Here is a 15,542-nt window from a genome sequence, read left to right as displayed (position 1 = left end):
CAATTCTACCTCACGATGAATTGCGGCAGGGTGGCACAGTGGTTAGCACTGCTGCCTCACAGCGCCAGGGATCCGGGATCGATTCCTGGCTTGGGTCACTGTCTGTGTGGAGTTTTGCGCATTCTCCCCCGTGTCTGCGTGGGTTTCCTCCAGGTGCTCCGGCTTCCTCCCACAGTCCAAAGACGTGCAGATTAGGTGGGACTGGCCATGCTAAATTTCCCCTTAGTGTCAGGGGGATTAGCTAGGGTAAATGCATGGGGTTATGGGGATAGGATCTGGGTGGGATTGTGGTCGGTGCAGACTCGATGGGCCGAGTGGCCTCTTTCTGCACTGTAGGGGTTCTATGATTCTATAATGGGCGCGATCCTACTGGCAGTTCACGCCCTGAGCGAGGATGGAGAATTTGGTCAAATCTCCGTTCTCTGCAGTAGGACCAGAAAATCTGGCCTGCGTGGATAGCAGGAAAATCCAAGATTATGTCACTGCCGCCTGGATGTTCATTACATTTTTAATTATGCAGTATCGCTCTTGGGAAATGGCAAGATATTAATAAGAAACATTGGGGGCGATTCTCCCAAAAGTGCTGAATTGGTGGGAAAACTGTTCTAGATCACGACTGTTTTGTCAATTCAGCTTCTCACCTGAATCTCTGCACTCTGTGCACTGCAGGGGTCCCAATCATGAATCTCATTAAAAACCCAGGGGGCGGGGCCTATTTGCACCGGAGTCTGACAGTTCTGGAACTCTGCACAATGGCCCCGATCTGTTGGTCTCTCCATTTGCTGGCCAGCTTGATTGCTGGCCAGCCCGGGACCCCCGCAGTGCTGCCCCTCCAGCCCCCCCACCTCATGGCCCGATCGCGGCCCCCACGACAATTCCCACGCCGGCCCTGACATCCCCCACCCCGCCCTGGAGCACCCCAATGTCCAGCCCCCCACACCCAGCAGTGGTGATCCCCCCACCCCCCTCACCCCAGCAAACTTCCCCCCACACTGACCCCCTTCTGGGAGGCAGGCCCCCTCCCAGCAGAGAACCGACCACCCCCCCCCCCCCCCCCACCCCACTGCCCCCAGCCTGCCCCAATCGCTGGCCACCGTTCATCCCACGCTGATCCTGCCTGCAGAGTGGCAGCGGGACCCCCCTACCCCCACCGATTGCCCCTAGGCTCCACCTGCAATAGGCTCCACCCCCTTGGCACTGCCCAATGCCCAATGGGCAGTGCCAAGGTGCCCCCTGGGCATGAGAACTTTGCCCCTTGGGCAGTGCCAGGGACACAGGCTGGCACTGCCAGGGTGCCCACGCCCAGGGGGACACCACTCCCCCGCCGCCCAATCACCTGGGGGCCCCCCTTCATTCCAGTGGGGTTTCCTGCTAGTTCCCCGAACATGGGGAGCTAGTGTAAACCCCGCCGGAATGAAGTACTCCTGGCGGGGTGGGAGATTCAATCGGGACCTGAACGTTCCCAATAATGGCATTTAAAATACATTTAAAAAGGATTCAAATGACTTACCTGTCTACCCGCTGGTTTCCAGCATGGTCTGACCAGCGACTGTTCACCGGTTCTGGGAGATGCGCATGCATTCCCGGCGCAGGCACAAATCCCGGAACAAGGCCGGCGATGCGCATCTCCCCCCCCGGCCCACCAAAGAAGTTGTGGGTTGGGATGGGAGAATCGCCCCCGTTGTCCTGTGCTCATATAGCACCTTCTACAATCTCAGAATGCCCCAAAGCACTTTATAGCCAATGATGCCCTTTTGAAGTTGTTGTAAAGTAGGAAACACAGCAGCCAATTTGCGCACAGCAAGCTTCTATAAAAAAAGCAGATGACCAGATAGTCTATTTGAGTGATGAATGTTGGCCAGGACATCAGGGAGATGCAACCTGCTCACCTTCAAAATAGCTGTACCAACTTGAGAGCGCAGATGGAGCCGGGAGGCTGACCATGAGTTATATAATGTTGAGGTCCTGGGTATCCCACTCGTTAGGTGAAGAGTTTTTAATCAATATAATGCATTTGACATTTCATTCGCCCATTGGTGTCAATTTCTTCCCAGAATGTTGTCTGCCATGGGTCTGACCTCCATCAATGCTGTGTTGCCCCTTACACATTCTGCACCAACACCTCTATTTTCCCAGAAGACTAAGGAAACTTGCCATGTCCGCTATGAATTTCACCAACTTTTACAGGTGCACCATAGAAAGCATCCTATCTGGTTGTATCACAGTTTGGTACGGCTCCTGCTCTGTCCAAGACCCCAAGAAACCACAAAGGGCTGTGAACAAAGCCCAGTCCATCCTCAAACCAGCCTCTCATTCATTGATTCCATCTACACTTTGCGCTGCCTCGGAAAAGCAGCCAGCATAATTAAGGATCCCACGCACCCCAGACATTCTCTCTTCCACCTTCTTCCATTGGGAAAAAGATACAGAAGTCTGAGAACATGTACCAACCGCCTCAGCTTCTTCTCTGCTGCCATCAGACTTTTGAACGTACCTACCTCATGTTAAATTGATCTTTTTCTGCACCCTAGCTATGACTGTAACACACTATTCTGTGATGGCCCATAATCAAGGACCCCACACATCCCGGACATACTCTCTCCCATCTTCTGTCGGGAAAAAGATACAAAAGCCTGAGATCACGTACCAAACGACTCAAGAGCAGCTTCTTCCCTACTACCATCAAACTTTTGAATCGACGAAGGGTCATCTGGATTCAAAACCTTGGCTCCATTCTCTCCGCACAGATGCTGTCAGACCTGCTGAGATTTTCCAGTGTTTTTGTTTCAGATTCCAGCATCCACAGTATTTTGCTCTTAGACTTTTAAATGGACCTACCTTATAGTCAGTTGATCTTTCTCTACACCCTGGCTTTGACTGTAACACAACATTCTGAACCCTCTCCTTTCCTTCTCTATGAACGGTATGCTTTGTCTGTAAAGCGCGCAAGAAACAATACTTTTCGCTCTACACTAATACACGTGACAATAATAAATCAAATCAAAATTTGGAGCTGAGGGGACTCAAATTTCTGAGGACTGTGACACTAACAAAATAAAACCAAGCAAGACTGTACGGCATAGGGATAGGTCTCCGGCAATACATGGTGTGGCATCAATCCCTGTTCAGCTATTTTTCCCTCTATTTTCCCTCATGTGCTGTAGCTGAAACAAAAAGAGAAAATGCTGGAAAATCTCAGCAGGCCTGACAGCATCTGTGGGGAGAGAAGGGAGCCAACGTTTCGAGTCTGGATGGCCCTTCGTCCATTCAAAAGCAGGGAAGAAGTTGTTCTTGAGTCGCTTGGTACGTGATCTCAGAGTTTTGTATCTTTCTCCCGAAGGTGGAAAACGGTATGTCCGGGGTGCATAGGGTCCTTGGTTATGGGCCACTACAGGATGTAGTGTTGCAATTCAAAAATATTCCAAAAATGTTTTTTTTTTAAAAACAACCCTCTAAAAATGGCAAGCAGTGGGTATTTAGCTGAGCTTTATTAGTTAAATTTCAGATATAAGTATAGTTTTAAGGGAGCCATACAGTGGTGGAATATAAGGGCAGGCATTGTGAATTTAAGGCTCGCTCTTGTGTGTGAAAGGCTAACTCCCAGTCTGTTCAGCTGCCTTTTCAGCGATATGAAAGCACTGCCCGAACCAGCCCAACCCTTTCAATTGTCTCCCTCAATTGTCATGTAAAAACGGACGCCGATTCTTTTGTCCTTTTCACTCCCAATTTCCCCAACCGCCCTCCCCCCCCACCCCCAACCGAATGACGAGGCAGGCAAATTATTAATCAAACACTGGAATAATCTCAACCCTTCATTTCAAAACTGGCACTGGCGAAAAGCAAATGGAGGAATAAAGTCCTTTAATTGAGCAGAAAGGATGTTTCAACGAACAGGTATCAGATCCTTCATTGTGCCCGGGGATTACTCACTGTGCGGAGCTTACATACCAGTACCACAAGCAGCAATTTGCTGAAACACGAGAGGGCTCCATTTCTAATTCACTGCCATTCCCTTTATTCCCATTCAATTGCATGACAAGAGTATGCATTGTGCAGTGTTGTGCATACATTAATGCAATCCAAATAAATCCTGGCTGGGTCAGGGCTGTGTTACACGCTGCCATCTGCATGTGTTTGATTGGTCTGGCCACTGCTAGGCAACAACTTTAGAAGCTACCAAAAGGAAAATCGCTGCGACTAACGCAAACTATTGTCTTAACATTTTCTTTTTTCAAAAGAAATCCTTCCATAAATGCCTGATAGTTGATATGTACAACAGCAGTTAAACCACAGGGGTACCTTAAACAAGACCATTTTAGGGCCAGTGCAACCATTTTTTTCATCGGATTACTTATTGTGACACTTGGCCAAGAGTTAAAGTAAAGTCGGCATAATCCCAGATGATTTAAGATGGTGCCGGAGTGTGGCGACTTCTCTTGAGCTGTCCACAGCATATCCTCTAATTCTATTTTCTACTCTCATTCTATGCTTTTAAAACTCTACTCTATAACTCTTACAAACTCTCTAACAATGCTCTAATCCCTTACAGATTAGGCAATCCTCAGGACCCTGAATCACATTACCTGTAACAATAATAAATCAAATCAAATCAAATCAAAAACATTCTGCAGCCTCTCCTTTCCTTCTCTATGAACAGTATGCATTGTCTGTATAGCGTGCAAGAAACAATACTTTTCACGATATGCCAATACATGTGACAATAATCAAATCAAATCAAAATCAAATCAAAAACATTCTGAATCCTCTCCTTTCCTTCTCTATGAATGGTATGCTTTGTCTGTGTAGTGCAAGAAACGATACTTTTCACAGTATACCAACATACGGGACAATAATCAAATCAAATCAAATGATAGGCTGCTCTCCCCTTTGAGGGGGAGAGCTGACTGGTGGTGATTTAACCTGAGGATCACCACACCTCAGGCAAGGGGCAAGGTTTAAGAAGGCATGAATAACCTCAGCCGGTACGGGAATTGAACCTGCGCTGTTGACATCACTCTGCATTCACAAACCAGCCATTCAGACCCATGACACAAAGGTAAAGCTGATGAAAAACTGGGGCTTATGAAGTATGAACACTTTTTTTTTGAAATGGGGACAAAATCTTATTTAAGTTTCACAATGATAGTTGGTGGTACCAAATTATTTTAAGGTACATTTCCTCTTTTATACACGTTCCTTTCTTCTGAACCTTTATATGAAACCTGCAGCAATTGCTCTTTAACTGGCCATCTTGTGACCTGAATGGGATTTAACAGATTACGCAGAGCTATCCCTCAGTAGCAGAATAATAGACGAAATAGAATAATGTGCATTACACATCATGAGCTCCTGAACACAACAGGAGGTCCCCTGGTCTATGTGATACGTATTTATTATGTATGTGTAACAGAGTGTACGCTCTTCAAGAATAAGTAGCAACATTCCTCAGCTTAAAATGATTGAACTGTAAAGCTCAATTAAAGTCACACATAGATAGACAGGCGGTGGAAATGTTGAATACTTTCAAGTCACTGTAGAAAGGTTGTAGACATCTTTTTAAGGTGAACACTGTTGGAAATTGTTGGAACTGCCAAAGATGCTTGACATACCTGTACTTATCAGGTCACGTGCATTGCTTTTATGGAGATCACATTTGTCTTTAGTGATTGATCGGTGAACCGATGATACTCTCCAGCATAGAGTGTCAAGGAATTTGTGACAAGGGTTTTTTTTTCTCCAATTTAAATGGAATAGTGGGTGATGTAGTAAAAAGTGGGCACCAAGGAGAGAAAGCCCCTCATGAGTCACCACAAACAGATCCCCATTTTGGCGAGTCCTTTGCAGGGAATAAATCAAGTGTAGCTTGAGCATTCCCCACACAAATTGGGAAAAAGCTTCATTAACAACAACTAGGATTAACGTAATGCCTTGAGCTATGAAAAGAAGCTTTAGAATCATAGAATCCCCACAGTGCAGAAAGAGGCCATTCGGCTCATCAAGCCTGCACTGACAACAATCCCGCCCAGGCCCTATCCCCGTAATCCCATGTATTTACTTTATCAAAATAAATTTGACACCGAGCTACATAACGTGATGTTAGGGCAAGTGACCAAAAGCTTGGTCAAAGAGGTACATTTTAAAGAGCATCCTAAAGGTGTTAGAAGCACGGCAGACGTTAGTTGTTGAACAAACCAGATCCCAGAGGGAAACTTGTCTTACTGGTCATAACTTTTTTTTTGTATTTTGAAAACAAGGAGGAAAGACTACTGACCCCAAAAACAAAGAAGTCTAGTAATGCCCATAGGATTTAAAAAATTAAAAGATTTATTCATGAGAAAAAAAATCCTAAACTCATAAGATTAAAGTTGCACAGTTAAACAGTCTTACAGAACAACTCCCAAAGAAACCCACTGTATCCCAATACATGTGACAATAATAAATCAAATCCTAGCAAATGACTTTATAATCTATCCCAGTGCAGGGCAGCACAGTGGCACAGTGGTTAGCACTGCCGCCTCACAGTGCCAGGGACCCAGGTTCGATTCCCGGCTTGGGTCACTGTCTGTGTGGAATTTGCACATTCTCCCCGCGTCTGCGTGGGTTTCCTCCGGGTGCTCCCATTCCCTCCCACAGTCCAAAGATGTGCGGGTTAGGTGGAATGGCCATGCGAATTTGCCCCTTAGTATCAAGGGGACTAGTTAGGGTAAATATATGGAGCTATGGGGATAGGACCTGGGTGGGATTGTGGTCGATGCAGACTCGATGGGCTGAATGGTCTCCTTCTGCACAGTAGGGATTCTATGTGACAATAATAAATCAAATCAAAAATCAAAACCAATCATCGTCAGATCACCAACAAATTAAAATTGGTTCACATTTACTGGCTTTATATTGATATATGTCCAAAACTGGGATTGTAACCAGTCTACAGCACAACATTGATGAAAAAAACCTGCACCAAGGGGATATCTTGGCTTATTGGATTATGTTACATTAATGCATCTACCCCACTGTTCAGCTCAAAAAAAGGATTTATTGAGCTCAGTGAGGGAGCTCCGCCACTGTTAATCACTTAACATTTCTGATTTGTTCTACTTAACTCCAGAATCTTTTTCCCCTGAAAGATCATTCGCAATTCATTCTTACCCAAGGTGGCCTAATGGTTACAGCGCAAAACAGCAGATAAACACCTGGCACAAACTCCTTATTTATCTGCACTACATCCATTAAAGGAACTTGCTTCCAAAGACCTGTTGCTACCACATCAACAGCTGCTAATAACTGGGCAAGAATGAGTCGAAGAAACTCCATAGTTGAAGGGCCTTTTCATCACATAGCATTTTGTCATGGTAGTAGGTTCAATGTAAGCAACCCGTTACGTGGGCAAGGACAAGTCTTAGCTTTCCCACAATATAGCAATTTGGAGCCTCAGCGTATCATTTCAGTTGAGCATATAGCCATAACCTTCCAAGACCTTTAGTTTGCCACTAGCATTTGAAAATATTGCCTCATCTTTTGCAAGGTATATCAAAGTTAGTTACATGAAGAACACAATTAGATGCAAAATACATCTCCCCTTACTCTCATAGAATCATAAGAATCCCTACAGTGCAGAAGGAGGCATTGAGCCTGAACTGACAGCAATTCCACAAAGGCCCTATCCCCGTAGCCCGACACATTTACCCCGCTCGTCCCCCTGACACTAAGGAGCAATTTCACATGGCCAATCAACCCAACTTGCACACCTATGGGCTGTGGGAGGAAACCGGAGCACCCGGAGGAAACCCATACAGACACGGGGAGAACGTGCAAACTTCACACAGAAAGTTACCCAAGGCTAGAATTGAACCTGGGTCTCTGGAGTTGTAAGGCAGCAGTGCCAACCACTGTGCCACCATGCCTGCCCCAACAACGTGCTTGAGCAACAACATCAGAGGGGAGAAGCTGTCAGGAAGGCCAGCAACAAGATTTAAGATAATTGGCAAAAAAAAAGTCAAGTGGGAGATGCAGAATTTTTTTTTACGTACAAGAACAAAGAACAAAGAACAATACAGCACAGGAACAGGCCCTTCGGCCCTCCAAGCCCACGCCGCTCCCCGGTCCAGGATTGAATCCTGAATCCAGGATCCCCGCCCAATTTTCAAGCCTATCTACATACTAATATCCTATCCACCGAGCTGTCCCTCACAGCTACGATGCTTTGTTCATCACAACCTATTAGCTCACCCCCACCCCCCCATTCCAGACCATGTGATCTCCAGGAAGCGGGTTATGATCATGACGGGCTCCTGTCGGCAGCAAGTGGACTCATTGGTAACTTTCAAAAGGGAATCTGGTACGTGCCTGAAAGGAAAAAATCAAAAGCAGGGATATGGGGAAGAGCAAGGGAATGTCTTCATTATGAATCTACTTCTGTTAAATTGAGGACATGGGGAAATGAGTGGGGGCAGCATCCTTTCGACCTGGAGCACCGAACTCAAATCTATGTGGCTGGAATTCCTCTCCATCTGCTCAGCCTGTAGCTCATTCGTGGAATGAATGTGGGAAGTTTCAATTCGGCTTGTGGTGAGGTTATGGACACAGCACCTAATTACACACTGAAATGCCAAGGTCACCAGAGAGGCTAGAACATGATCAGTGGGGGGAAAGGGAGAGAGTTCCATCAGTACAGTATTGGCACAGCACTGCAGGAGGCCATTCGGCCTATTATGTCAGTGCTGGTTCTTTGAAAAAGCTAACCAATTAGTTCCACTCTGCCCTGTCCTTTCCTTGTAGTCCTATAAAGTTTTACCCTTCAAGGATTTATCCAACTGTTTTTTCACACATATCCCAGCACCTTTCAGCCAGTGCATTCCAAATCAGGACAATTCCCTGTAGTTATCTCCTCCCCGGCTGTTACATCATCCTCTTTCAAAAACATGGTTGGAATTTTCCAGTCGTTCACGCCCTGACGCCGCTGCCAGCGAGGACGGAGAATGTGGCGCTCAGCCAAATCTCCGCTCACTGCAGCGGGACCAGAGAATCCCACTGCCGTGAACGGCTGGAAAATTCCAGCCCATATCGCAATCATGTCCAGAACTACAGGACGGTACGGTGGCACAGTGGTTAGCATTGCTGCCTCACAGCGCCAGGGACCCGGGTTCGATTCCTGGCTTGGGTCACTGTCTGTGTGGAGTTTGCACGTTCTCCCCGTGTCTGCATGGGTTTCTTCCGGATGTTCCGGTTTCCTCCCACACACCAAAGATGTGCAGGTTAGATTGATTGGCCATGCTAAATTGACCCTTAGTGTCAGGGGGATTAGCAGGGTAAAAATGTGGGGTTACGGGAATAGGGCCTGGGTGGGATTGTGGTCAGTGCTGACTCAATGGGCCAAATAGCCTCCTTTTGCACTGTAGGGATTCTATGAGTTCCACTTTCTGGAGGGAGGTGTTGCCTCTCAGGTTTCCCACCTAACTGCCAGAGTTTATAAGTGAATTTAAACAGGATGCTCAGGTAGATCTGATTACAAACATTTGGCAGCCCTTCCTGCTGGCGGGATCTTCCAGTCCCGTTGGGTGGTCCTCCGGCGGCGGGACTGGAAGATCCTGCTGGCAGCCAATGGCTCGGCGTATTGCTGCGGTAGGATGGGGGGTGATGATCAGGAGTGGGACCTATGATGGACATCTTCCCAGTAAGAAGTCTCACAACACCAGGTTAAAGTCTAAACCTGTTGGACTTTAACCTGGTGTTGTGAGACTTCTTACTGTGCTTACCCCAGTCCAACACCGGCATCTCCACATCATGGATATCTCCCCTACCAGCCTATAGTGCCCCTGTGAGACAAGCTAACTTAGCACGACTGGCATCAAAGCCTTTACTGGGTACATATGGCTTAGTTCCACACTTGTAACTGCCTTCATCAACTGAACCATCTTAATCTTGATTCTTATTTAAACTGTGGCTGAATTGGTACTAAATTTGCACTATGATACACATTTATTTTGTTTGATCTACAGATAGGTCAGACCAAGAATTCGTGAAGATTAATACTTGGGGTTTGTACATCATTGAAAAGGCCAGAAGTTATTGTCCATCCCTAGTTAACTTGTTTATGATACAGTTGAGTAGCTCGCTGCATCGTATCCGGAGATTGTTAAGAGACAACCAATTTCCCAGGTACAAGGGCAAGCTATGTTTTTTGAAAGAACTGAATTAAAATTCCTAACCTGCCAAGGTGCAATTTGAATTTAGATTTTCTGGATTATGTGACCTTTATGCTACCCAATGTATCATTGAGATCATCGCTGGATCAGTTTAAATGCACCAATATTTTACTATCTGGATGGATGAAGAGAATTAAAAATGAAGTCACCTTGAAATTCTGATCAATGACAATGTCAAAACCCAGAAGGTCAAAGTAGCCCAGTTTACTAACGAGTCTGGCCTTGATAGCAATGAAGCACTGTGTCATGATCTGCTGTACTCTCTTCTGCAAGAAAATGTTAAAGATATTAATTACCTTTGCAGTCAGACAAGATTCTTTGTTACACAGTCTATAATTTTGTTCTCAATTGAGGGAATGCTCAAGTTTAACAGACATTCCTCTCGCTCCCCACCCCTCCTCTCTGCTTGTTTCCCTCCTTTCAGTGCCCTATCTCTCCGTTCAAATTTTACTCTGTCAAGCAAAGGAGAATCTAATTCATTTTTATACTCTGATTCCATTTCTAACGCACTGGGTTCACGTTGTCTTTGATTATTCCGTACCTCACCCAGAGCCCAGTGAGGAAACTGAATCGCTTCACTCAACTGCATCTGAACATTCAGAGATGCAGGGCTTGTGGTTGGTAACCCATTGGTCAATGATGGTCTACCAGGCAGATGTAACCAACTGATGTAGCCACTGATAACCCATCAGTTGACTAACGTCAGTATCTACATGTCGACGCAAAGCCAGACACGTGTTTCCTGACAAAATAAGACTTCCAGGTTAAATTGCCGGACAAAATTTCCTGTTGTTTTTTTTATTCATTAATGAAACATGGGCATTGCTGGCCGGGCCAGTATTTATTGCCCATCCCTAGTTGTCCTTGGAGGGCAGTTGAGAGTCAACCACATTGCTGTGGCTCTGGAGTCACATGTAGGCCAGACCACCTAAGGACGGCAGATTTCCTTCCCTAAAGGACATTAGTGAACCAGGTGGGTTTTTGCCACAATGGTTTCATGGTCATCAGTAGATTCATAATTCCAGATTTTTTTTATTGAATTCAAATTCCACGAGCTGCCGTGGTGGGATTCGAACCCTAGTCCCCAGAACATTAGCTAGGGGTCGCCTCCCCTGACTCACCACTTGTAAGAAGTAGTGAAGCTCAGTTGATACCCAACGAGGAATGTTTTCACTGGAAATACGGAGGCTGAGGGGAGACCTGATAGAGTCTACAAAACTATGAGAGGCATAGACAGGGTGGATAGTGAGAGGCTTTTTCCTAGGGTGCAAGTGTCAATTACAAGGGGGCACAGGTTCAAGGTGAGAGCGGGAAAGTTTAAGGGGGATGTGCGGGGGAAGTTTTTCACACAGAGAATGGTGAGTGCCTGGAACTCGCTGCCAGAGGATGTGGTGGAAGCAGGCACATTAGCAACACTTAAGAGGCATTTGGATGGGCATGTGAATAGGGAGGGAATAAGGGGATGCGGACCGAGTAAGGGCAGAATGTTTTTTCTTTAGTTTAGTTAGGGCATCACGATCGGCACAGGCTTGGAGGGCCGAAGGGCCTGTTCCTGTGCTGGACTTTTCTTTGTTCTTTAAGCTAGCAGGAGAGCCAAAGCTTAAATAGAAAAATTATGCCAGCATACATCACAGAAAACAAACATACTGATCGGGATTTACTGCCAGTTTGGAGATGTCAAGCTTTAGGTAAGAATTGGCTTTGTTACAAGCTTTGAGATACATAGACTGGCCCCAAATAATTCTCTAAAAAATGAAAGCAGCTTCATCTCATTTAAGAAAATCGTTGGTCGGCATGTTGAACAGATCACTGTAATCAGTGATTGAATGTAGAGAGATGACGGCACAGGGAGTTACTGCAAGTCAGGATACAGGATTACAAGAGATGATAATGGAAATATTCAGTAAGTTTGGCAGCATCTGTGGAGACAGAAACAGAATTAACGGGGTTGATTTATCGACCTCGCCACATCTGGCGCAGATTCTGCCAATCCCAGAAAAGTGGGCCTAAAAATCGGAACCTTGCCAAGCGCCAAACTGTTTACAATCGGCCCGGTCCCTTTCTATTGGTGCAAACTAGATCGCACCCAGAAAGATACAAAAGTCTGAGGTCACGTATCAACCGACTCAAGAACAGCTTCTTCCCTGCTGCCATCAGGCCTTTAAGCCGACCTACCTTTTTTAGCTGATCTTTCTATGACTGTAACACTACATTCTGCACCCTCTCCTTTTCGTCTCCCCTATGTACTCTATGAAAGGTACATTCTGTCTGTATAGTGCGCAAGAAACAATACTTTTCATTGTATCCCTGTACATGTGACAAGGTGGTATTTAAATAAGCATAGCCTGTTTGATGCCGAATTCTCTCAGCTCCCGGGATCTTCCAACATTCGGGTACAGCACGAGACTGGTGAAAATCACTACTGGTCTCCATTAGCAGAGATCATGTGTGATGGCCATGCCAGAGCACTCGGAGGCCCGGTGGTTGGGGACATGGCAGGGCAGTGCCCATCTGGCACTCTGGCAGTGCTGGTTGGGCATTGCCAGTGTGCCAGGGGCAGTGATAAGGGAGTGGGGCCTGAGTGGTGACTATGACAGTGGGGAGCTATGCAGGGCAGGGCTTATGCTGGTTGGGGGGGGGGGGGCGTCATTTAGGGGGTGTCGTGCAGGAGGGGCATGGTAGAGGTCATGAAGGAGGGACCATTTTGAGGACCCCAATGCCAGCGATTCATGTGTGGGGAGGCAGTGGGAAAACATGCTTCCGATGACGGGGGTGCCGATGACTGCAGGTGGAGGGAGGGGGTCTCCCTGAGCACTGTGAGATTGGGGTGCCCGTCCAAGATGGCGCCCGATCGTTTTGCAACCGGACTCACCAGCATTTTTAGGCCTCGCCCCTCCCAGAACCGACACACAACTCACCACTCTCCCAAAACACGACTGAGCACGGGACGATTGCAGTCCGGAGCCTGCCAGACAGACCGGCACGGATCACTCCGGTTTTCACCATTATGATGCTTACCTTTATTTGGGGAAATCACAGCCAATGTTTCAGGTTATGACTTTTCATCTGAACTCATCATTGACCTATAAATAACTATAATTCTGTCTCTGCCTCGCGGATGCTGCCTGACTTGTGAAGTATTTCCAGAAATTTTGATTTTTACTTCAGCTTTCCAGCATCTGCAGAATTTTGATTTGATAGTCAGCTTTGAAGAAACCTTGTCAGATCGGGAGCCACTGTCAGAGAGCAGGAAATGCAAGAAATACAGCGAAGGACCTCAGCGAGGAAGTTGTGACCTGGTGTCAGAGCTGGGAAAATCGATTTGCAGCATTGTGTTAAATTACAGAACACACCCAGGGTGAGGCTGAATCCATCGCAAGAGAATTTGAGGAGCAAGGATGTCTTACTGCAGCTGTACAGGGCATTGGTGAGACCACACCTGGAATATTGTGGGCACTTCTGGTCTCCTTACCTAAGAAAAGATATACTTGTCACAGAGGGAGTGCAGTGAAGGTTCACCAGGCTGATTCCTGGGATGGTGGGATTGTTGTATGAGGAGAGATTGGGTTGACTGGGCCTGTGTTCGCTGGAATTTAGGAGAATGATATGGGATCTCATTGAAGTGCATGCGATCCTGACAGGGCTGGACAGACTGGATGCAGGGATGGTGGTTCCTCTAGCTGGAGGGTCTAGGACAAGGGGTCACAGTCTCAAGGTGCAGGGGAAGCCATTTAGGACTGAGGTGAGGAAAGATTAGAATTTAAGACTGAGGTGAGGAGGGGAGGCGATGGCCTAGTAGTATTATTACTTGACTATTCATCCAGAAGCTCAGCTAATGTTCTGGGGACCTGGGTTCGAATCCCGCCATGGCAGCTGGTGGAATTTGAATTCAATAAAAATATCTGGAATTAAGAATCTACTGATGACCATGAAACCATTGTCGATTGTTGGAAAAAACCCATCTGGTTCACTAACGTCCTTTAGGGGAGGAAATCTGCCATCCTTACTCGGTTTGCCCTACTTGTGACTCCAGAGCCACAGCAATGTGGTTGACTTTCAACTGTCCTCCAAGGGCAACTAGGGATGGGCAATAAATGCCGGCCAGTCAGCGATGCCCCTATCCCATGAATGAATTTTTAAAAAGATTTCTTCACTCAGAGAGTGGTGAACCAGTAGAATTCTCCACGACAGACAGTTGTGGAGGCCAAGTCACTGAATATATTTCTAAACCCCAAATGTGTCAGAGAGCAGGAGTGTGGCATTCAGACAGAAGATCAGCCATGTTGAATGACAGAATAGGCTTGATGGGCCAAATGGCCTTCTGCTCCTATTTTCTATGTACCTCTGCTCCAATATATTGTAAAAAAAACTGCCTGTGCAGAAATTAAGAAAACCAAAATTCCCAATCAATAGGAATTCCTGTAAGGACCTGAGAAACACGGATTGGGTGTCTCTGACTGGACCAGCGTTTTGAGCCCAACCCTAGTTGCCCTTGAGAAAGTGGGGGTGAGCTGCCTTCTTGAACTGCTGCAGTCCCTGAGCTGTAGGTGCACCTACAGTGCTGTTAGAAAGGAAGACTGCTTCACGCACGCAATGGCACAGTGTACATACAATACTGAACCTTACAGAACGGAAGAGACAGTAGCAGGCGGGACAGGACTGTTGTCCGCGGGTGGGATTTTCCGGTCTTGGGGCGGAAGTGGCCGGAAAATCCTGTCCACAGGGCTGATTCCTGGCCATTCCGCCTTACTTGACGTTAACTAAGGGAATACTGGGGTATCACAACTTACCTCACTAGCCCAGAGTCAAGAAGGAGTGAAAAGGTCTTTACTGGTCCATATAATTCAGTATCACACGCGGTGTCATTCGGGAAGTGGAATATAGAGTAGCCACTAATAAATCCAATGAAGAGTTCTGGAGGAATGTCTTTCCCCCGGAGAGTGGTTAGAAAGACTAATTCACTACAACATGGAGGCCCATAGATACATAGAATCCCTACAATTCAGAAGGGTAAGTAAGTGTGGTTACGGGAATAGGGCCTATGTGGGATTGTGGTCGGTGCAAATTCAATGGGCCGAATAGCCTCCTTCTGCACTGTAGGGATTCTATGGATTCGATGAGAAGGAGGCTATTCGGTCCATCGAGTTTGTACCGACAACAATCCCACCCAGGTCCTATTTCCGTAACCCTGCATTTACCCTGCCAATCCCCCTGACACTAGGGTTAATTTAGCATGGCCAATCTACCTAACTAGCACATCTTTGGACTGTGAGAGGAAACCGGAGCACCCGGAAGAAATCCACGAAGACACGGGGAGAACGTGCAAACCCCACACAGACA

The 15,542-nt window shown here is 46.6% G+C and overlaps 1 protein-coding gene across 1 annotated transcript in view; it reads right to left on the bottom strand.

Annotated features, from left to right (window-relative positions):
* Nucleotides 1-15,542, bottom strand: part of LOC144510239 (protein polyglycylase TTLL10-like) — a 112,400-nt gene that overhangs the window by 9,106 nt on the left and 87,752 nt on the right. Inside the window, exon 9 of the mRNA XM_078239732.1 lies at nt 10,352-10,468. Within this exon, the coding sequence (XP_078095858.1) occupies nt 10,352-10,468 (117 nt within the window). The remainder of the gene's footprint in view (nt 1-10,351; nt 10,469-15,542) is intronic.

The sequence above is a fragment of the Mustelus asterias genome, chromosome 22 (assembly GCF_964213995.1).
Source record: "Mustelus asterias chromosome 22, sMusAst1.hap1.1, whole genome shotgun sequence".
Lineage (NCBI taxonomy): Eukaryota > Metazoa > Chordata > Chondrichthyes > Carcharhiniformes > Triakidae > Mustelus > Mustelus asterias.
This window is presented reverse-complemented; position numbering and strand designations above follow the sequence as displayed.